General features: G+C 57.5%; 8 protein-coding genes across 8 annotated transcripts; 5 read left to right on the top strand and 3 right to left on the bottom strand.

The window, feature by feature from the left end:
• Positions 1-124: 124 nt before the first annotated feature.
• B0T15DRAFT_315548 (ribosomal L28e protein family-domain-containing protein) lies at positions 125-1,177 on the top strand. Its single transcript, XM_062863983.1, has 5 exons — positions 125-191; positions 257-351; positions 406-429; positions 499-623; positions 685-1,177. The coding sequence occupies exons 1-5, from the start codon at positions 152-154 to the stop codon at positions 860-862; spliced, it is 462 nt and encodes a 153-aa protein (XP_062717340.1). The 5' UTR covers positions 125-151; the 3' UTR covers positions 863-1,177.
• Positions 1,178-1,922: 745 nt separating this feature from the next.
• Positions 1,923-3,262, top strand: B0T15DRAFT_497279 (lactate/malate dehydrogenase; the record flags this gene model as incomplete). Its single annotated transcript, XM_062867254.1, has 7 exons — positions 1,923-1,935; positions 1,995-2,026; positions 2,084-2,194; positions 2,259-2,346; positions 2,406-2,868; positions 2,922-3,066; positions 3,122-3,262. 7 exons carry the CDS (start codon positions 1,923-1,925, stop codon positions 3,260-3,262), a joined length of 993 nt encoding a protein of 330 aa, XP_062717339.1.
• Positions 3,263-3,920: 658 nt separating this feature from the next.
• Positions 3,921-5,398, bottom strand: B0T15DRAFT_316160 (transport protein particle component). Its single transcript, XM_062863988.1, has 4 exons — positions 4,655-5,398; positions 4,451-4,568; positions 4,299-4,388; positions 3,921-4,213 (listed from the first exon to the last, which is right to left on the bottom strand). The coding sequence occupies exons 1-4, from the start codon at positions 5,080-5,082 to the stop codon at positions 4,082-4,084; spliced, it is 768 nt and encodes a 255-aa protein (XP_062717338.1). The 5' UTR covers positions 5,083-5,398; the 3' UTR covers positions 3,921-4,081.
• A 379-nt stretch (positions 5,399-5,777) lies between these two features.
• On the bottom strand, positions 5,778-8,600 carry B0T15DRAFT_544009 (PINIT domain-containing protein). Its single transcript, XM_062870037.1, has 6 exons — positions 8,059-8,600; positions 7,447-7,905; positions 7,076-7,386; positions 6,893-6,992; positions 6,606-6,831; positions 5,778-6,543 (listed from the first exon to the last, which is right to left on the bottom strand). The coding sequence occupies exons 1-6, from the start codon at positions 8,204-8,206 to the stop codon at positions 6,153-6,155; spliced, it is 1,635 nt and encodes a 544-aa protein (XP_062717337.1). The 5' UTR covers positions 8,207-8,600; the 3' UTR covers positions 5,778-6,152.
• Positions 8,601-8,748: 148 nt separating this feature from the next.
• B0T15DRAFT_544007 (uncharacterized protein) lies at positions 8,749-9,786 on the top strand. Its single transcript, XM_062870036.1, has 3 exons — positions 8,749-9,064; positions 9,124-9,168; positions 9,220-9,786. The coding sequence occupies exons 1-3, from the start codon at positions 8,902-8,904 to the stop codon at positions 9,348-9,350; spliced, it is 339 nt and encodes a 112-aa protein (XP_062717336.1). The 5' UTR covers positions 8,749-8,901; the 3' UTR covers positions 9,351-9,786.
• A 193-nt stretch (positions 9,787-9,979) lies between these two features.
• On the top strand, positions 9,980-13,420 carry B0T15DRAFT_544004 (alkaline-phosphatase-like protein). Its single transcript, XM_062870035.1, has 8 exons — positions 9,980-10,422; positions 10,492-10,536; positions 10,595-10,886; positions 10,940-11,067; positions 11,116-11,486; positions 11,540-11,763; positions 11,818-12,101; positions 12,155-13,420. Exons 1-8 carry the CDS (start codon positions 10,202-10,204, stop codon positions 13,242-13,244), a joined length of 2,655 nt encoding a protein of 884 aa, XP_062717335.1. The 5' UTR covers positions 9,980-10,201; the 3' UTR covers positions 13,245-13,420.
• B0T15DRAFT_544003 (condensin subunit-like protein) lies at positions 13,421-17,230 on the bottom strand. The gene is made up of 2 exons (XM_062870034.1): positions 14,358-17,230; positions 13,421-13,972 (listed from the first exon to the last, which is right to left on the bottom strand). Exons 1-2 carry the CDS (start codon positions 17,056-17,058, stop codon positions 13,518-13,520), a joined length of 3,156 nt encoding a protein of 1,051 aa, XP_062717334.1. The 5' UTR covers positions 17,059-17,230; the 3' UTR covers positions 13,421-13,517.
• B0T15DRAFT_505795 (uncharacterized protein) lies at positions 17,224-19,758 on the top strand (the record flags this gene model as incomplete). The annotated part of the gene is made up of 2 exons (XM_062867540.1): positions 17,224-17,229; positions 17,464-19,758. Coding segments are annotated over 2 exons (2,301 nt in total), but the record flags the coding sequence as incomplete, so codon positions are not given.
• Between the last annotated feature and the right edge of the window lie 28 nt (positions 19,759-19,786).

Genomic DNA, 19,786 nt, shown 5'->3' with positions numbered 1-19,786 from the left:
CGCAACACCTAGCCCCAATGTGGAATATTAACCGAGCACACACTGAGAGAGCAAAAAAAATCCCAGGTGCTTGTGCCCAAATTCGAGGTGACGAAAACTTGTAGACGACTTGGTCCTGAACGCCAGCTTGTTCAACGTCCATACCGCCAAAATGTCCAACGTTTCCGCTGACCTTATCTGGGAGATTACCCGTGAGTTGCGTCCTCGGTGCACTTAGGAGGGCTTAAAGGTTTTCTGACGGTCTCTGCTGCTGCAGGCTCCCAGAACGCCTACCTCGTCAAGAGGAAGACTGGCGGTGCTCCCCAGCTCTCCCGGGATCCCCTAAACCTGACGAACGTGCACTCGCGCAAGGTGCGTTATAACAAGCTTGGAATATGGAGGTCTGATGTGGCTAAGACTGAATAGTTCGCGGGCTTCGTCAACGACAAGGTACGATGAGTTGAGGACACAATTGTGAACCGACCGATGGAGGCATTGGGATCTAACGCGGTGAATTAGGCTCTCGGCATCGTTCCCGGTGAGAAGGGCGGCATCCAGGTGATCAGCAAGAAGCCGGCTTCGGCTAACAAGCCGGCCGCGGGCCTGTACACCGTCACCTACGGTGCCAACAAGAGCACTCGCAAGTCAGTGGAATCGACTTCTCGGGCATACACACATCGGAGTGCTGACGCTACAAGTTGACAGGACTTACAAGGCTGTTGCCAACCAAGTCGCCAAGAACAGTTACCGCCCCGACCTCCGGCAAGCCGCCGTTGCCCGTGCCAGCGCGATCCGTAGGGCTCAAAGTCTCCGCATTAAGCCCGAGCCGGAGAGGAAGCTGAGAGGCGCGGCCGCCAGGAAGGCTGCTGCTGCCAAGCAGTAGAAGATGATCAAGGTGCAGGGGAAGCTGGAAGGTATATCTCTGTATTCGAGTCCGCAACTCTCTCGTCGAGCGGTTCATGACAGGCGGTGAAACGCGGGGCAGTGAAACAGGACGGACTGCCAACTGCATTCAGGAACGGGTCATGGCGTTTGATATTTGAAGAATCAATCACTCAAGCGAGGCCCTTTCGCAACCGGGATGGTGTTGCGGCACAATACACATAATGGCGCACAACCCACAAGCGCCTGCGCGCCAAGCATGCTCTGAGTCCCTTTGCGTGACAGCATACATATATTCGGAATCGAATATCGGAAGTTCACTGTCGATCCGTTCGATCCACTCAATCCACGCGCAGTGCCCGATGGACGCTTCGGGATGTTCCGTGGCAGCATTCCGGTGTTGCCCGATCTCGAGACCGAAAGCCGGGCCTCGGTTTCTCCATGTGTTCCGGGTTATGAAGCAGAGCACGGGCAAAAGGCCGTATTACCTAGAATGGGGTTTCAAATCCAAACTGTATCCAGCAATTTCGGTTCGAACTGAGTAATAGTACTAGTAGTACCTATTCGATATGAGTTTGGACGGTAGGTGACCTTGATGGCCGACCAACTTTGCGGTAACGTCACTTGCATGGTACTACTAGTACAGAATACATACCTACTACTTAATTTGCTTTTTCTGGGCATTCTGGACACTCGCGATGAATGTGAACCTGGTCAGATGATGTTTGCATGCCCCGGACACCGTCTGGGCGGAAGCAACGCGGGGAGCAGCTCCCGGGGTTTTAGCGGGCCTGCAGCTGGCCCCGCGACCCCGCCAAACTCTACTTAAGCTCCAGGAAGTTCTTCCCAGGTCAATTACTCGCAGCAACATCGTGTCTTTCGCTGCTTGAATTTACTAGTGTCCCCTTTCACCATCCTGACCATCTCCAGGTAAACAATCGTCGTCTTCTTTTCACCAGATGAGTTTGAATGGCGCATTGCTGGAACGGCTACTAACTGTGAGCTTCTCGAGCAGTTACCCCTCCATACCCCGCAAGCTCTCATCACAGCCGACAGTCAAGATGGTTAAAGCTGGTAAGGGACACCGCGCGTCTTGCGCGATTTAGAAAATAAGATCCTGACACCATCAACAGTTGTTGCTGGCGCGTCTGGCGGCATTGGCCAGGTTTGTTTTCTCCCTGAGAGCCTGTGAAGCGTAAGCTGCTGACATTGTGCCCCGTAGCCTCTGTCATTGCTCCTGAAGCTCTCCCCGCTCGTTGACGAGCTCGCCCTCTACGATGTCGTCAACACCCCGGGTGTCGCTGCCGACCTGTCACACATCTCCTCCAATGCTGTAAGCGCCAACAACCTGAAACAACTGAGCACGTCCACCGTCTAATACACTGCCGACACTACAGAAAACCGCTGGCTACCTCCCCGCCAACGACGGTGCCAAGACTGCTTTCAAGGATGCCGACATCATCATCATCCCGGCGGGCATTCCCCGTGCGCGTGCCCAAGATGATCACTCTGAAGGTAATCACATGCTGACTTTGTTGTTCCAGGGAAGCCTGGCATGACCCGTGACGACCTCTTCAACATCAATGCCGGCATCGTCAAGGGCCTCATCGAGGTGGCCGCTGAGGTCGCCTCCAAGGCCTTCATCCTGGTCATCTCCAATCCCGTCAACTCGACCGTCCCCATCTCGGCCGAGGTCCTCAAGACCAAGGGCGTCTTCAACCCGCAGCGCCTGTTCGGCGTTACCACCCTCGACATTGTCCGCGCCGAGACCTTCGTCGCCGAGATTGCAGGCAAGAGCAACCCCCACGAACTGACCGTCCCCGTTATTGGTGGCCACTCCGGCGAGACCATCGTCCCCCTATTCAGCAAGATCAACCCATCCGTTACGATTCCCGATGACAAGTACGAAGCTCTTGTCAACCGCGTCCAGTTCGGCGGTGACGAGGTCGTCAAGGCAAAGGACGGTCTTGGATCTGCTACCCTCTCTATGGCGTATGCCGGTTACAGGTATGTCTCGGACCGCTTGGACTCTTAGTATTGCCACTCTGACTGTTGTCTAGGTTCGCTGAGAAGCTCCTCAAGGCGACCAAGGGAGCCAAGGGTCTCGTGGAGCCCAGCTATGTCTACCTTCCCGGCGTTCCGGGCGGCAAGGAGATCGCCGAGAAGACCGGTGTCGAGTTCTTCTCGGTTCCCATCGAGCTAGGCGTAAGTGTTCAGCAAAAAGTCATTCAGTGTAGTCTGTATGCTGACATGCGATTAGCCCAACGGCGCCGAGAAGGCCGTCGACATCCTTGGTGACATCACCGACAGGGAGAAGAAGCTGCTCGATGCTGCAGTTGCAGGCTTGAAGGGCAATATCAAGAAGGGCATCGACTTTGCCCACAACCCTCCCCAAAAGTGAATACCCCCTAGTTTCTGATTGCTGTTGGTTGAGCAGCTGTGATTTTCGTGGTCACTACGGTGGCCTGCGCCTGAAACGAGCTGCCGCGCCCTGCTAGAAAATAGGCATGCACGCTTTTGAGTTGAGTTCAAGTGGCTGATTGGGTTTTTATTTCTTAGGTTGTGATGGGGGTATGAGCTGCGAGGTCAGTATTGGTCGGTCTACTGAGATCATAGAGTTTCGGGAATACAGCAGTTCCAGATCAAAACGGGCTCCCTTGGTTTTCGGTCGATAAGTTCTTTGGGCCTGAGTGATGACCCTTACGACCTGGCCCTTCTCCACTTTCCAACGGTAGTCCCTTCGTACCTGAGGCCCGAGAAAGTATTTATTAGTGACGGTTGCGACGAAACCAAAGGGAGGTAATTTTAGCGGCGGCCAGCTGCAACTGGCCAGACAAGGAAGGGTGTGCACATGCCACAACCAGATTGCTGTGGAAGGTAAGGTTGGATATACTGCCATAGTAGGGAATTTCGGTCCCAGCGAACAAGAAATAGTTAAACATTACTTGATCTTCGACCGTCAGGCTGTCCTCTATTGCCGCCCTTGATGCAAATCAACGCCATACGCCATCGCCGTCATCATTGTCTTCCAACACCCCCAGTCTAGAAACCATAGCTGTTGTGGTAGTTCCGGAAACATCCAATGCAGACACTGTAGCTGCGCAAGCCTCTATACACGAGAAATAAACGCGGTCGCGCGGGGAACATGTCCCGAGAATGGACGAGGCTCTTGTTCGCTGACACTCGATCCTTCAATATGGCCAGTGCTGTCCCGGCGATGCTATGTCTTGGCTGGGACGGTCTTGATCTGGAAGACTGCGCTTGGCAGCTCGGTTGTCTCGGCATGTACCGTCGCCGTTATGCCCAGTGCTGCCAGCGCGCCGCGGATGATGCCGCAAGGGAACCACAGGAACTGGTTTCCCCAGCATGCCTGTGTTAGCTGTATGTCTTGCACTTAGGTGATAGGAGGGCAAGGAGGAGACGGAAGTGGAACTTACCGGCTGTGCGAGGAGCACCGCTTGGCTGCTTGACTGAGCACTCATGCGGGCAAATGGCCGGAAGCCGTTGTCTGTCAGGACATAGACGCCCTGGCGTGGATCAGCTTTTACCCGTCTCCGGTGCATGGGCAAAGGTTTGAGGCGGTGCTTACCCTGTGGTTCGTCTTGAGATTGTCCACCTGCTTGCGGAAGACCAGCGTCCAGAGGTCTTTGCAGAGGAATTTGATCACGTCGAGCGTGTCGTTGAAGCGTGGCCTGTCGCGGGTGAATCTGCGGCAACACAGCATAGCGTCAACACAGCATCCTGCAAGCGGGATCCCTCGTCACATTACGGGAAAGAAGACAAGCCAACGCACCTCTCCGCTAGCCCTTGCCCAACCCGGTACCCGATCCCCTCCAACCGCCGAAACACAGCCTGCCGTTCCTCCTCCTCGTCCATCATCGTCGCCGCCGTTGACCCTTGACCCCCTGCTCCTCCCCCTCCTCCCCTATTGCTCCCTCCAGCCCCTAATACCCCAGAAGACGAACCCCCCGTGGTCGCAGTCGCAGCCAGCGCAGTAGTCCCCGACCCATCAGCGTTTGCCGCTGACGTTGTCCCGTCGTTCTCATTCCCAAACCCATCCGCAAGCATCTCCTGCTCGCGCGCCACAGCCTCCAGCTCGTTGGTGACACGGTATGCCAGCGGCACGAGCTCGATGAACAGGAAGTCGAGGCAGGACGCCGAGAGGAAGCGTGCCGTTGGGTCCGAGGCGTTGTAAGGGGGCATTACCGGCTCGAAAGACATCTTTTTGCTTTTGTGCTAGCTTGTTTCTTTTCCTCGCTTCTCTCTCGTTCTAGTTCTGGCTCTGACTTTCTTCTTGGATTTGCCCTTCTGCTGGAGAATGGCGGGGTAGAGGACGCGCAATGGCGGTGCGTCGGTTGTTGCACGTCGTGTCGAATGTCTTCTCACGAAAAACGGGAAATTCCTGGTGGGAGCGTTCGAGTTGCGACAGTGGGAAGTGGGAGACGGATTGCCGTTGTCGTAGAAGACGTCGCTGCGTCGAATTCAGTATCGAGCGTGGAGGAAGTTATGTATGGTTGCCACAGATCAGATCTTTGCAAATCCTGAATACCGTCCCGGTTGCCCTCGCGCCGCGTGGTGAATTGGAAGTTCTGCTGAGCTGCTCGGGTCTCTCGGTGTGCTGCCACTGCTGTCGTTGACGGACTCAGCGCTGCGATGCGATAATCACGTCTTTCGATATGCACATATCCGATATAACTTAATCCAAGAGAACCAGGTCAGGCATCCGTACCTTATTCGACCACGACTCCGTACAACCTGTAGCTACGAGTAATATCACCGGCGCACTCGACAGATTAGATGCCTGATACCTGCCACGAAGGCATCGCGTTCGCTAGTCTAATTATAGCGTCATCATCAGATGAACTGCGCCTGAAACCAGCGGTATCTGTCCCTGCCTGGCGAGCCTGCGGGTCGAAAACCCTGGGCAACCCTGGGCAACCCTGGGCAACCCTGGGCAAAATGCTTCTTCCGTTCATGCCTGATCCGAAGGAACTCCCTTCCATTACATGATTTTCACATGCCATAATACCACACCACCCAACGCCTACCAAATGCCTTGGTCCTCCCGCGTACAATGTAAGAACCCCGGAAATATGTAGGCCCATAATAGAGACCCCGTGTTGATCGCCTGCAAGGTTCGACCGGCGGGCATCGTGACGTGACGGTGCGCTGGTGGACCTCGGAAAAACCCAGCATCGCCGAGCAGACTAGGAAAATGCCAAAAACAAAACTGGTGGAAAGCAGCGTTAACGTTTACTCTTCTTCTTCTTCTTCTTGCCAGTCCCATGTTTCTAGTATGGGACAGTCGAATACTGATGGCCGAGGTTTGCGCGCTTCACCGGCCGTGGCGGCTCGTCATCATCCGACAACGTCAGGTCAATAACCTCAGGGGCTGGTCGCTTGCCGCTTGCCGACCTGGGGGCGGCCGAGGTGTCCCGAGAAGCGACGCTTGTGGGTGTCGCTAAGTGCGCGGGGGGTGCAGCAACTAGGCCAGGGGTCTTTGTTGTCCTGCCTGCCGTCCTGGTGACCGACGAGACCACGACGTCTTCGTCCTCGACATAGCTTGTTTCCTTGTTCGGCGTATCTTTCTTCTTCGTGCCTGGCATGGACCACTCGCCATTTGGCTCGATAGTCACCTGCTCAACGTCTTCGCTGGTCTTGGTTAGTATCTCTCGCGCGTACCTGGGGAAATGAAAATTAGCATCTTTCGCTGGAGCGTGACAGGTTCGGGATTCACAACTCACTCGTCGATGGCCAGCTGTTCAAACGGCGCGGACTTGTTGCAAATGGGACATATCCATTGCGGACCCTGCTCCTGCAGCTGAAGGTACGACGTTGCATCAAAGCATTGGATGTGGTTGCAGCCGATCGCACGACACGGGAGCTTGAGCCTCATGTAAGAGAGGGGGCACTTCAGGCTCAAATTCTGCGACGTGGTAACCACGTCGGGGTCACTGGCCTTTTTCGTGACTGGGAGACCCGTTAGCGCGGCCCATACGGTACGAGGCGTACGACAAGAGCGGCTACCTACTTTCCGTAATAACGGATGATTTGCGAATCTTTTTGTTGATCTGCGCAACGAGAGTCTCGATAGGAATCGCACGGCAGACGATTAGGCACATGTAGAATTTCTGCACAGCTCGTTAGCAGACCTTCGCGCGAACCCTTACCAGTCCCGTACCTGTGGGGGAGTTCTATCGTTGTCTTCACGTACCCTCTGAGTCAGTGCGTAGGTGAGCTCGACGTTGTTGGTGTAGCCGGATTGCTTCAGGCGCAGCGAGCTCGTGATGTCAACCGGTCTAGTAGACCCAGGTCTGTTCTTCAGGCCGCGCAAATTCGCCTTGATGTCACCGCCGTTCACCTTCAACTCGCACTGGTACGGAAATGCAATCTCTTGCACCCCATCCTTCCCCGCGGCACAAAACACCATGACTCTCATGTTTTTGTCCGCGAAGCACAGCTGGAGCGCTGGATGATCCTGAACCCTGACAGAGATTTTCTCCGAGTTCCGGTGCGATGTCATCACTGGGCCTAGTTAGCCAGCGTATTAGCGGAGCGGAGGAAGTTACACGGCCCAATACGTACCCTCAAGGGTCTTGACATCGCCGACTTGGTATTTAATTTCGTAGAAGGGGCTTGCCTTGAAAGTGATAGTGGGCACATTTAACCCGGGTAGCGCCCGATTACCCGAGCTACCTTGCGGTGCACGTAACGAATGCGCCGGCGGGTTCTGCGATCGCAGCCCATTGAGCGCATCGTAAGCTGACTGGCCGTAGGGAGGCATCGCATAGCTGGAGGAGGGTTGAGAACTTGAAGTCTGGTGAGAGGTGGACCGCGGCAATGACTGTGGCCACGGCTGCGACGTTGATTGCGATTTGACTTGGGGCTGCCACTGCGGCGGCGGGACTTGCGGCACCGGGACTTGCGGCACCGGGACTTGCGAGACCCGTGCCGGGGTTATGTAAACAGGAGCCCTATTCGCAATGCTCTCGCGAATTTCCTTCAAGCGCGCCCAGTCACGGCTCTCGGCGCAGGATTGAATTTCTGTTCGGCGATGGTAAGTCACGCCACAGCGTACAAGAAGAGGTGGTGCAAATGTCCCTGCTGTTGGTGGGAGTAGGGAAAGGAGAAAATGTGGCCGAGGCGAAAGAGGTTTGGCGAAAGTCTATGTCTGCGTGCCAAAATAACCTTACTTACGCTGAATGATTCGTCTCTGGAGTTCGTTCTTTTTCCCAGTCTTGGGGATGCCATTCACGGCGCAGATGGACTGGAGGACTGTCTTTGAAATGGCAGGCACCTGGACAATTCGGATGAGGCTTTGAACCTCTGCCGACCTGTCATCCATGGCCTTGAAGCCAGATGAAATGACAGAGTTCCAAAGGCGAACCAAGACTTAGCAGTATTTATTGAGATGGCCGCGGTGAAGGGAGGAGCGATAAAGTTGCCTCGGAGGGTGCTGCCAGACTCGAGGCCGGGCGCCTCTGTCCCACCAGCAATCTGTTTGGTGCAAGTTTGGCTGCTTTTTTGGGGGGGGCCTCATGAAGATTGGGTGTCCCAGATCAAATGATGTGGGATGTTGAGTTGTCGGTGCAAAGACTCGGTGCCTGGAAGGACCGCTGATTGCCAGAGCCCTGCTTATCGCCTCGAGGATCGAGGAAGTCCTCGTGCACACACTTCGGGTTGACGTCGATACAAAAGGCGGTACTGCGTGGCACAAATGAAGCTGTCCTAACTTCGTAAGGACCAAGGTACCTAGCGGGCTCGAGGACAAGCTTGGCAAGATCTGGCAGTTCTTCGGCGAACCCCACTTGCCCCGCTTACCTTGAAGTGTGGCGGCTATGGGCCAGTTCCAAGGTTGCAATTCCTGTATTCGTAAATCCAAATGGAACTGCTTTGTTGCATCTGATCCTCCTTCATCAGCATTGAAAATTTCAACCACTTGTTGTATGCTTGTAACGTGCCATTTTCACCAGCGTTTGTGTAGACTGTTTTACACCGGCTTCTAGCTCGGACTGCAGCTCGGCACAACACACAGCGGAAATGGCGAAAAGCGCAAGAGCGAGCAGAATCAAGGCCAACAATCAACGGCTCAAGAAGAATGTCTTCGGGCCGGTCGAGGCAGCACGGGCAGAGCGCCTCTCCGCAAAGCTCTTGGCCATCGCCGCTCAACCCAAGCCACAAAAAGATGTCGAGATGAACGAGGGTATGTTTTATGTGCACGGCTGCCCAGGTTAATGAGAGGATGCTAATATGTTGCTTCAGAGCCTGTGGATGAGTCCAAGGAGACTGGTACTCAGAAGGACGACAGTAAGTTCACACGGCGGCAGACCCGAGGACTTCGCCTCTGACTTTTCGCAGCAGCCATGGATGTAGATGGTGCTAAGCCGGCAAGCACAAAGCCGAAGAGCAAGAGGAAAGTGGAAAAGCGGAGAAGCAAGAAGTCGTCCATTGTGTTTCCGATGAGGGGACCCAAGCGGAACAAGAAATGAAGCGACGCCTGAAGATGGATGCCTGCATCAAAAGGTGATGGGCATCTTGATCAAGACGATATGACGGTAGTTCCGTTCGGAGTTGCCCGAGCCCACGGAGTTATGCGGATGACCCCCAAGCTATGAAGCAAAGCCGAGACTTGAAGTTCGGTAGATCAGCCGTTCAAGGGATCACCCGCTCAAGAAGCTTCTCTAGAGGGCTTTAATGGCCACTCAGCATCTCAACGCCTCGCGCTGTTTCACACGGAGGTGATGGAGAAACACGTAAGCCTTGGACTTGAGGGTATGGAAATGGGTTTCAGGGACAAGCGTTATGCTTCGGCTTTGAGAGATGCACGGGGGTTTGACAGCACACGCCTCCTTCCTCATATACCTGGATATGTATATACGTTCTAAATATGCTTGGAAATATCAAGCCTTTCATTGTTGTGGTTTGCCTTGATGTAGACTCCATGGCTGGCTCAATGTAGCTACTCGCGGCTGATACCGGAGCTCGTAAATTCGTGCCTTATTGCGGTACCAGCGTGTTGTTGAGGCTCGGGTCTCGGCTTGTCGGGGCTCTTACATAGTGGGGCTCGGCATAATAAGGGTCCAATTCTTGGCTCGAATCCGCCCGGCATCCATCCAATCACCCTCGTACTCCTAGAGACTTGAGGATGTCGAGGAACCTTGAGGGGTTGATTACAGGAAACACCAAGCTTCCAGCTTTCTTTTCCGTATCTGGCGTCGTCGAGATACCCATGAACCGCATGACTGAATGGATTGACCATGGCCCACGTTTGCAATTGAACTGAGATTCCACGCCTAATTCCTCCGTCATTGCTGCCTGGAGCCATCTCCTGAGGGTGGAAATGACAGCGCGTCGCAGTCCCGATAAGACACTGAGCTCCGCGTTGTTGCTTGTCGCAAACGCTCTGATTCCCGCCGCGATTCTAATCTTCGCCACGGGCTTCTTTCCGTACAAACCGCTGCTTCCCGGTCTGGCCAGCTATGATTCCGTGACCGAGTATGGCGATCCTCCGGCCGCGCCGTTCGACAAGCTCGTCTTTATGGTCGTTGACGCTCTGCGAAGGTATTGAGGCCGTCAGTTGGCTGGTTGTACTCTTGGACATCCAAGCTGACAAATGGACAATTGCAACAGTGACTTTGTGTATACGGCAGAGAGCGGCTTCGAGTTCACGCAATCGTCAGTCTCCCTTTTGCCGGGCTCCTGCTGTCGGCGCGCAAGCTGACAGACTGACCAGGCTCATCCTCAATGGTTCCGCTCTCCCCTTTACGGCGCACGCCACCTCTCCAACTGTCACGATGCCGCGGCTGAAGGCCATCACTACTGGCTCGATTCCGTCGTTTCTCGACGTCGTCCTCAACCTGGACGAGGCGGACGAGAGCTCGAGCTTGGCATCCCAGGATACATGGCTGGCACAGATGAAGGCCAAAGGCACGGGAAAGCTGGTCATGTACGGGGATGACACGTGGCTCAAGCTGTTTCCGGGCACATTCGATCGAGTCGATGGTACGACGAGCTTTTTTGTCTCGGTGAGTAGCGTCCAGGCGGCAAAGAAAAGAACCAGGCGCTGACGGGGTAGCAGGACTTCACCGAGGTGGACAACAACGTTACGCGCCATGTCCCGGACGAGCTCGGGAGAGATGATTGGAACACCATGGTCCTGCACTATCTCGGCTTGGATCACATTGGCCACAAGGGAGGGCCGAAGAGGTAGGCCGGCTCCTGCAGAAGTGGTTGGCCCACGCTGACCGTCGTCAGCCCGCACATGGTTGTGAAGCAGCGGGAGATGGATGCGGTCATAAGACAGATCTACACGGCCATCGAGTCGGAAGACCATCTGCGGTCGACGCTATTTGTGGTCTGTGGTGACCACGGCATGAACGACGCCGGCAACCACGGCGCCTCATCGGCCGGAGAGACCTCCCCAGCCCTGGTATTCATGTCGCCAAAGCTTCGAGACCTCGGGGCTCACCTGCAGTCGCCCTTGCCGCAGGACGAGAGCTTCCAGTATTACAGCACTGTTGAGCAGTCTGATCTCGCCCCAACGCTCGCCGCTCTCCTGGGCTTCCCTGTGCCCAAGAATAACCTGGGAGCGCTCATCCCCGAGTTCCTGCCATTCTGGGCAAGCAGTATGTTCGATGACGCTGGCATTTTGCGGGAATATGTGTTGACGTCCGCGCAGAGAGGGACCAAGTTCAATTGCTGATGCGCAATGCCCGGCAGATTCTGGACATCGTTCTGGCAGTGTTTGGCCAGGAGATCCTCGAGCCAGACTCAGGCACGGGCGGGCTCACGGAATCCAGGGCTGATTATCAGGGATTGGCACATGGCTGGAAGGAACTGGCTGACAGCTACGTCAAGCACGCTGAAGATGATCACTCTGCATTGGTATCGTCCATCACTCAGGCAGGTTGTAATTGGGAACAGCGGATGCCGATCACGGCACTAACGAGCATATAGTGGCTCCGAAACGCCCAAGGAATTCTCAGTAGCATGGCCAGCAACTATGACATGCACAGGCTTATGCTAGGACAAACCGCTGCAGTTGTGGCTTCCGTAGCTGCAGTCGTTGCTGCGGCGCGGGGTGCCAGAGATAGAGCCGCGTCCCTCGGCCCCCTTTCCGCCATCCTCCTCGCGTACGGGGTGATGATGTTCGCCAGCAGCTACGTCGAAGAAGAGCACCACTTCTGGTACTGGGCGACGACGGCGTGGTTTGTTCATCTGGGCCTAAAGGGATTCAAGCAGTGAGCTCGCCGTCCCAGTGACGCCGCCTCTCTCCTAGCTAACTCATATTTAGCGGCAACAAACCCGTATTCCTCCAGATTTTCTCCACCACAGCCATGCTCCTCGCCACGCGCATCATCAGGAGCTGGAACCAGACGGGCCAGAAGTTTGCCGGCGAGCCGGACATCGCCAAGACCTTCCTCCACACCAATCCCATCCTGCTCTGGGGCCTCATCGGCGCGACGTACTTGTGGGTGCACCAGAACCTGATCTACGGCCTTAGCGGCCTGCCCATCTGGCTCAGCTTCGCCGCCGCAACCGGCCTGGGCCTGGCGGCCTTCACCTTCAAGGTGGCTTTCACGCTGGAGGACGCGCCGGAACTCGTGACCGAGTTCGCCCGCCGCTCGCTCGACCTGAACTTCACGCAGGGCGCCTCCCTCGTCGCCCGCGCCCGCGCCGTCTTCATGGGCATTGCCTTGCTCGCGGGGCTAACCACCCTCTTCATCCTCACGCGCCGGCGCATCTCCTTGACCGAGAGCGGCGTAGCCACGCTCACAACCCTCTACACCCTCCTTGCGCTCACCCAGTCCCGGCCCACCAACATCCCCCTCTACCTGCTCTTCAACCTCCAGTACCGCATCCTCTCGTCTGTCCAGCTCGATTTCCTGTCTCCCGTCGAAGTGAGCACCACCTGCCTCCTGCTGCAGCACGCTTCCTTCTTCGCATCGGGCGGCTCCAACTCGATCGCCTCGGTGGACCTCTCCAGCGCGTACAACGGTATTGCGTCGTTCGATGTCGCTGCCGTCGGGGTGTTGACTTTCGTGGGGAACTGGGCGGCGCCGATCTGGTGGAGCCTGGCCAACGTCGCGTTGCTTGTGAGGAAGAGACGGGAGATGGCAATGGCGGTTGCTGATAAGAAGGGGGAGGGGGAGGCTAACCTGTGGAAGCATCATGTGGCGGTTCTGACCGTGTTTGTGGCGGGGAGCGTGGCGGCTGTCATGGCTGCCTGTACGCTGCTGCGGACGCATTTGTTCATCTGGACGGTGTTTTCGCCAAAGTATCTGTACAGTGTTGCGTGGAGTCTGGGGCAGCATATGGTGGTGAATATTGGGCTGGGCGGGCTGGTTTATTGGTTGGGGACGGTGGAGGAAAGGAGGAAATGAGTAAAGGGATGGATAACTTAAACACACACATGGATGTTGTTATGGTGTAATCTGTAAATATATGTTGATTGTACGGAAGAGCGCAACGAGGCAAAGCATGGCATTGACGTCGTGGAGTCGTGGAAAGGACCTATTCATACCCAGGCAGACGTAACAAAACCAAGATAACCCCCCCAACCCCCCAACCCCCGTAACGCGAATCCCAAACAACCAAGTCTGCCTATATACCCATCCCCACCCTATAATATACCCCTCGGCCAGTGGATGCAGTCATCACAACTCTTCTTCCTCTGATAGAAGCTCGTCAACGAGGCTTTGCTCCGTCGACCCGTGATGCACCACCGTCGCCGCATCGTCACCGTCGTCCTCCTCTTCCTCCTCCTTGATTTGCACCTCGTGCTGAACCGGCGTCTTTTCTCTCTCTGCCGCCGCAACACTCCCTGGGCCGGCGTCTGTCAAGGCAACCGAGCTCGCCCGACTCGCACTCCGGCGCGATCTCCCACCAGCAGCCAGCCCGCCGCCTTCGGCAGCAGCATCCAGGCTGTTGACGATCTTGCCGAGTCCGACGTGCAGTTTGTACAGGGCATTGCGGCTCGTGGCGTCGGACAGCAGCTGGTTCTCGACGGCGTCGCAGACGGCGGTGTAGACCTCTCGGGTCTTGTCTTCGGACGAGGCCGGGGAGACGTACAGCTTCCCAAGGAGGGAGGCAATGATTTTCTTTTCCTCTTCTGTTGTTTTGCAAGGAGGTTAGTAACGATAGCAAGGAATGAAGGGAAGGAAAAGAGAGAGAGAGAGAGAACGAGAGACAGAGAGAGAACGAGAGACAGAGAGAGAACGAGAGACAGAGAGAGAACGAGAGACAGAGAGAGAACGAGAGACAGAGAGAGAACGAGAGACAGAGAGAGAACGAGAGACAGAGAGAGAACGAGAGACAGAGAGAGAACGAGAGACAGAGAGAGAACGAGAGACAGAGAGAGAACGAGAGACAGAGAGAGAACGAGAGACAGAGAGAGAACGAGACAGAGAGAGAACGAGAGACAGAGAGAGAACGAGAGACAGAGAGAGAACGAGAGACAGAGAGAGCGCGAGCTAGCAAGGGGCTGGGGGACATACTCGGCACATTACCACCCAGCCTCTCCAGAATATCGCTCGCTAACTCCAGATGCACATCCGCATTGACCAATTTCTTCTCGGCATCCCCTTCCCCTCCAGCACCACCGCCGGGGGAGTAGCACTTCCTCGGATCTGTCCAATCGACGAGACAGGCGCCGATGGCGCTGAGCGAGACCATCTCGTCATCGACGTCGGCGTCGTCGTCGTCAAAGCCTTCGCGGACGTTGTAGAGGGTGTGCAGGGCGTCGAGCGCGACGCAGCGCATCAGGTCCTGGTTCTCCGGGCGCGAGAAGCAGAAGACGGGCAGGAAGTAGTTGAGCGCCTGGCGCACGCTCTGGTTGCCGGCGCTGGCGGGCTCGAAGTAGGCCACCACCAGCGTCTTGAGCAGCTCGGCCGACACGTCGTGGTCGTGAATGATGCGGCCGAGCAGGAGCTTGGACACGGCCACGGTGGCGGCCGCCTGCACCTCGGGATGCTTCGCGCCGGAGCGGAGGGCCTTGACGTAGACCTTGAGCAGCGTCGGGTTGGACGAGAGCAGCTGCGCGCCGTGCACGTTGAGGATGTCGGTCAGGATGTGCAGCGCCGTGATCTGCAGCGCCGTGTGGCCCTTGCTGAAGAAGTGCATGAACAGCGTGAGGTTCTCCTCGGCGAGCGACCGGTCCAGCAGCGAGCACAGGCCGAGACATACCAGGCCGCGCTCGCGGACGGGCGCCTCATGGCTGCGCACGGCGGGCACGACGAGGTTGTTGAGCATCGCCACGAGATGGTCGTTCTGCTGCAGGTCGCCCGACACGTTGGCGAGCATGCACTGCACAATGTGCAGGCACTTCATGTTGATCATGATCTCCTTGATGGCCTTGGCCGCCGCCTCCTCCTCGGAGAGCTCGGGCGTCTTGCCCTTGCCGCTCTTGGTGGGCGTGCTGGGACTGCTGACCTCGGACCTAGCCGAGTGGAAGCTCTCGTTGTCGTTCACGTCCTCGTCCGGCACGTCGTCGACGATGGTGTCGTGCACGTCGGCCACGGCCTCCAGCACGATGCTGCAGAACTCCTTCTCGCCGGCCACGTCGGGCGCGCAGATGTCCCGCAGCACAGCGACCGTGAGCTTGGTCGCCTCCTCCGGCAGCTCCGGGACGGAGAGCGTCTGGCGGAGCAGGGCAAACATCTTACGACGCCCGACCTCGTCCGAGTAGTCGAGCGTGAGGGCGATGTGGAGCAGCTGCTCTACTATGAACTCCTGCTCCACCGTGTCTTCCTCCTCCTCGTCCTCCTCGGCCTCCTGCTCCTCGGCCTTCTTGATGGCGTCGATCAACACCTTGATGTATCGCTCGAGGTAGAATGCCACCTTGGTGACTTCCGGCAGCTTTTCCTCCACGAGCGCCTCGAACTTGCCGTTGCCCTCGTTCCGGCAGAAGTCGTTGAAGGTCCGCACGACGAACACAGACTCGGCGCTCAGCGTCTCGAAGAACTGGTCGTCGAAGACCATGGCTTCCCTGTAGTCCGGGCGGCCCTCCCAGAAGCCCCTCATCGCCTCCAGAGCCACGCCGTTCTCGCCGCCGGAATTCACAACATCGATGCGCTCCAGGAGCTCGAGCAGGGCGTCCAAATTGGGCGGCGAGACCTCGGCCGGCTGTCCGGTTTCTGCAGGCGCCGGAGTGCCCGCGCAGTCCTCGATCCACCGCTCGCGGAAAAGACGGCCGGCGGCCTTGCGCACGTTCTCGTCTCTGTCGCGCAGGCCCCAGCGCAGCAGCTTCTCCCGCATGGAGAGCGATAGGTGGCGGAAGTCGCCCAGGGCCGGCAACAGCCTCGAGTAGACGGCACGGCGCGTGGCCGCGTCCTGGTCCCGTGCCCTCTCGAGCAGGAACGGCAGGGTGCCGGGGAGGATCGGCAGATTGACCAGGAGCGACCTCCTCACGTCCGCACTGGGATCATTCTGCAGCACCTCTAGCAGCTTCTCCAGCAAGCCGCTCGCGGCATCGTCGCTATCGTCCGAGTCCGGCTCGGCCTCGGCCTGGTTCCCCGCCAGGCGGCCCAGCCCCAGCACGGCCTGGGCCCGCACCATGGCCTCCTTGTCGCGGATTCTCTTCAGCAAGCCGGACCGCAGCTTCTGGAAGAGGTCATCATCGATGGCGTCGAGCGAGTTGATGATGTGCGAGATCAGTTGTGTCGAGCGGTAGCGCACGAACTTGTCCTTGGCCGTCAGCAGCGGCAGGATCGTCTCCATCAGATGGCCCGTCAGGCGCGTGCCGGGTGTCTCGGGCATGGTGCTGGCGTCCTCGTCGAGCTCGCCCATGGCCTCGTTGTCCTTGTCGATGGCGTGGCGCAGAAACAGGCCGATAAACCGGACCGTCTTCTCGCCTACCCCCTCGCTCTTCTTGACGGGCATGATGCGCAGCACGCAGCGCACGAACTCGGTGTTAAAGTCATCCTCGTCGAAGTCGGAAATGGCGGTAGCAGCGTCGCTGGCCGGCCGTTTGACTGACGTTGGCTCGTAGCAGCACGCTTCCTGGATCTTGCGCAGCGTCACGACTAGCTTGCGGTGCGAGGCGGTTGTCCGCTGGGCCTCGCGGAAGACAGCGGCAACCTGGGTGCGCAGGGCATTGTCGGGCGTCTCGGCGGGGATGTCGGCGTTGATCGACGAGGCGCGCGATGCCGTCGAAGCGCGCGTCGACCGGGTCGACCTCGTCGAGGTTCTCGCGGGCATGGCGGCGTCCTTGTTTTCGCGTATCTGTAGGTAGTTATCTCAGCCGAAAATTGAGTCCCATCGGTCTCGGTTACGACACTGGGCGTCTGTGGATGTGGATGCGTCAGAGGCCGCAGATTGATTTGTCTCCTAAACCCCAGGGTCTGCAGGTATCACAGTGCCGGTATGTTTGTTTACCGGTTGATTCCCAATTCAGCTTAGCGTTGACGGTGCATGGAGGGGCTCGTGGGGCTGGTGTCCTGCGGCACGCTCCACAATTTGCACGATAAGCTTCGTTATCGTCCTGGTTCTGGATTTTTTTCTGCTGGCCTCCACTGCAGTTGAGCGGGAGCTAGCTCGGACCAGGCTGCACAACCAAACAATCCGAAAGAACCGGAAAGGAGAGCTACATCAAACATGGGAAAGTCCAGCAAGAAGCGCCAACTCGAGACTGACGATGCACCGGCCGGATCAGAGCCAGCATCCGGGCAAAATTCGAGCCCGCCAACCAAGAAGGCGCGGGTCGAGTCACGCAAACAGCTCTTCGTCCGATCGCTGCCGCCATCAGCCACGAGCGAGTCCCTGACCGAATTCTTCTCGCAGCATTACCCAGTCAAACACGCCACGGTGGTGCTCGACCCCAAGACCAAGGCCTCCAGAGGCTACGGCTTCGTCTCGTTCACCGATCCCGAGGATGCGCACGAGGCCAGGGAGAAGCTCGACAACGAGCTCTTTGAGGGCCGCCGGCTGAAGCTCGACATCGCCCAGCCCCGGCATCGCGATGCCGCCAAGTCGGGCGTCGAGGCTGCGTCCAAGGCCGTGGAGGAGAAGCGGAAGCGGGAGGAGGACTTGGCAGAGGCTCGGAAAGCGCCCAAGCTCATTATTCGGAACTTGCCCTGGAGCATCAAGACGTCGGAGCAGTTGGCCAAACTGTTCCAGCCCTATGGCAAGATCAAATTTGCCGATCTGCCCAATGACAAGGGCAAGCTTGCCGGCTTCGGCTTCGTCACCCTACGCGGCCGTAAGAATGCCGAGAGGGCGATGGAGGCTATCAATGGCAAGGAGGTCGATGGGCGGACGCTGGCCGTGGATTGGGCGGTGGACAAGCGGACCTGGGAGAAACTGAAGGACACTGCTACGTCGGAAGGCGGCGACGACACCGACAAGAATCCCAAGGCCAAGAAGTCGAAGAAGAAGGCGGAAAATGAGAAAGAGGAGGAGGACGATCCGAATATGACGCAAGAAGATCGGGACCTGGTGAACTTCTTCAAGAACTACGGGGACAACCTAGAGGATGAGGAGGAGGAGGAGGAGGAGGAGGAGGAGGAGGAGGAGGAGGAGGAAGAGGAGGAAGAGGAGGAAGAGGAGGAAGGAGATGACGAGAGCGGCGGGGAAGAAGGGAATGAAGACGGGAAGGACGAAGACGAAGAGATGGACGAGGACGGCGAGTCTGAAGAGTCTGGTGAGGACGACGAGGGGAAGGAAAGGCCCAAACGGCCGATGACAGACAACTCGACAACTCTCTTCATCCGCAACCTCCCCTACACGACGACCGACGAGACACTCAAGGCTCACTTTGAACGATTTGGGCGCGTGAGATACGCTAGAGTGGTGATGAACCGCACTCTCGACAAGCCAGCCGGCACAGGGTTCGTGTGCTTCTTCAACGTGGATGACTTCAAGGCATGCTTGAAGGGGGCGCCACGCCATCGGCCTGTTACAACGCTGGCCAAGCACTCGGTCCTGCAAGACGAGACGGCCGATCCAGAAGGCAACTACACGCTCGACGGCCGCATCCTGCAGGTCGCGCAGGCCGTGTCCAAAGACGAAGCCGCGCGCCTGGCTGAAGAAGGACCACGCAAGGGCAAGGACAAGGACAAGAGGCGACTCTTCCTGCTGGCAGAAGGCGCCATCCAGAAGAACTCGCCGCTCCACAACAAACTCACCCCGACCGAGATCAAGATGCGGGAAGCCAGCGCCAAGCAGCGCAAGAAGCTGATCGAGTCCAACCCGGCGCTGCACCTGAGCCTGACCCGCCTCGCGGTCCGCAACATCCCGCACAACATCGGTTCCAAGGAGTTAAAACAACTCGCCCGCGAAGCCGTCGTCGGCTTCGCCAAGGACGTCAAGGAAGGCCGCAGGCAACCGCTCTCCAAGGAAGAGAACACGCGCGGCGGCGAGGAGGACAGGGAGGCGGAGCGGCGCAGGAAGGAGAAGGGCAAGGGCGTGGTGAAGCAGGCCAAGGTCGTCTTCGAGACCAAGGAGGGCTCCAAGGTGGACGAGAAGACGGGCGGCGGCAAGTCGCGCGGCTACGGCTTCATCGAGTACTCGTCGCACCGATGGGCGCTGATGGGTCTGCGCTACCTGAACGGCCACGCGCTGAAGAACGAGGCGGGCAAGACGCAGCGGCTGATTGTCGAGTTCGCGATCGAGAACGCGAATGTAGTGCAGCGGAGAAAGGCGCAGGAGGAGAAGATGAGGCAGAGGCAGTGGGAGGACAGGTCACAGGGCGGGAAGAGTAGGGCGAAGGAGGTGGCGGCGGGTGGGAAAGGGGGCAAGGGGTGGAAGAAGAGTGGTCAGGATGACAGAGGTAACAGAAAGGATAGTAAGAGCGGCAAGGGGGGTAAGCGGGGAGAGGACGAAAAAAGGAAGGCGGATGAGATGCCGCCTACCGAGGAAGGGAAGAAGAATGCCGAGACGAAGCTTGCTATGAGGACCAAGGTCATTGCGAGGAAGCGCATGATGCGGA

Source organism: Chaetomium strumarium, assembly GCF_033439665.1.
Source record: "Chaetomium strumarium strain CBS 333.67 chromosome Unknown B0T15scaffold_8, whole genome shotgun sequence".
Classification (NCBI taxonomy): Eukaryota; Fungi; Ascomycota; class Sordariomycetes; order Sordariales; family Chaetomiaceae; genus Chaetomium; species Chaetomium strumarium.
The sequence above is the reverse complement of the archived record's forward strand: the minus strand, read 5'-3'. Positions and strand labels throughout refer to the sequence as shown.

What these genes read in the sequence shown, in the direction of transcription:
- B0T15DRAFT_315548 (XM_062863983.1), top strand. Translation starts at nt 152, where the DNA reads ATGTCCAACGTTTCCGCTGACCTTATCTGGGAGATTACCC. An exon ending in CCTTATCTGGGAGATTACCC is followed by an intron (nt 192 to 256) that starts GTGAGTTGCGTC and finishes CTGCTGCTGCAG; the next exon opens with GCTCCCAGAACGCCTACCTC. An exon ending in CGAACGTGCACTCGCGCAAG is followed by an intron (nt 352 to 405) that starts GTGCGTTATAAC and finishes AAGACTGAATAG; the next exon opens with TTCGCGGGCTTCGTCAACGA.
- B0T15DRAFT_316160 (XM_062863988.1), bottom strand. Translation starts at nt 5,082, where the DNA reads ATGTCTTTCGAGCCGGTAATGCCCCCTTACAACGCCTCGGACCCAACG. An exon ending in GGGCAAGGGCTAGCGGAGAG is followed by an intron (nt 4,569 to 4,654) that starts GTGCGTTGGCTT and finishes GTGTTGCCGCAG; the next exon opens with ATTCACCCGCGACAGGCCAC. An exon ending in ATCTCAAGACGAACCACAGG is followed by an intron (nt 4,389 to 4,450) that starts GTAAGCACCGCC and finishes GATCCACGCCAG; the next exon opens with GGCGTCTATGTCCTGACAGA.
- B0T15DRAFT_544009 (XM_062870037.1), bottom strand. Translation starts at nt 8,206, where the DNA reads ATGGATGACAGGTCGGCAGAGGTTCAAAGCCTCATCCGAATTGTCCAG. An exon ending in CCAGAGACGAATCATTCAGC is followed by an intron (nt 7,906 to 8,058) that starts GTAAGTAAGGTT and finishes ATCGCCGAACAG; the next exon opens with AAATTCAATCCTGCGCCGAG. An exon ending in ATCATCCGTTATTACGGAAA is followed by an intron (nt 6,832 to 6,892) that starts GTAGGTAGCCGC and finishes CGGGTCTCCCAG; the next exon opens with TCACGAAAAAGGCCAGTGAC.
- B0T15DRAFT_544007 (XM_062870036.1), top strand. Translation starts at nt 8,902, where the DNA reads ATGGCGAAAAGCGCAAGAGCGAGCAGAATCAAGGCCAACAATCAACGG. An exon ending in AGATGTCGAGATGAACGAGG is followed by an intron (nt 9,065 to 9,123) that starts GTATGTTTTATG and finishes ATGTTGCTTCAG; the next exon opens with AGCCTGTGGATGAGTCCAAG. An exon ending in TGGTACTCAGAAGGACGACA is followed by an intron (nt 9,169 to 9,219) that starts GTAAGTTCACAC and finishes GACTTTTCGCAG; the next exon opens with CAGCCATGGATGTAGATGGT.
- B0T15DRAFT_544004 (XM_062870035.1), top strand. Translation starts at nt 10,202, where the DNA reads ATGACAGCGCGTCGCAGTCCCGATAAGACACTGAGCTCCGCGTTGTTG. An exon ending in GTCGTTGACGCTCTGCGAAG is followed by an intron (nt 10,423 to 10,491) that starts GTATTGAGGCCG and finishes CAATTGCAACAG; the next exon opens with TGACTTTGTGTATACGGCAG. An exon ending in GGCTTCGAGTTCACGCAATC is followed by an intron (nt 10,537 to 10,594) that starts GTCAGTCTCCCT and finishes CAGACTGACCAG; the next exon opens with GCTCATCCTCAATGGTTCCG.
- B0T15DRAFT_544003 (XM_062870034.1), bottom strand. Translation starts at nt 17,058, where the DNA reads ATGCCCGCGAGAACCTCGACGAGGTCGACCCGGTCGACGCGCGCTTCG. An exon ending in GCTGGGTGGTAATGTGCCGA is followed by an intron (nt 13,973 to 14,357) that starts GTATGTCCCCCA and finishes GCAAAACAACAG; the next exon opens with AAGAGGAAAAGAAAATCATT.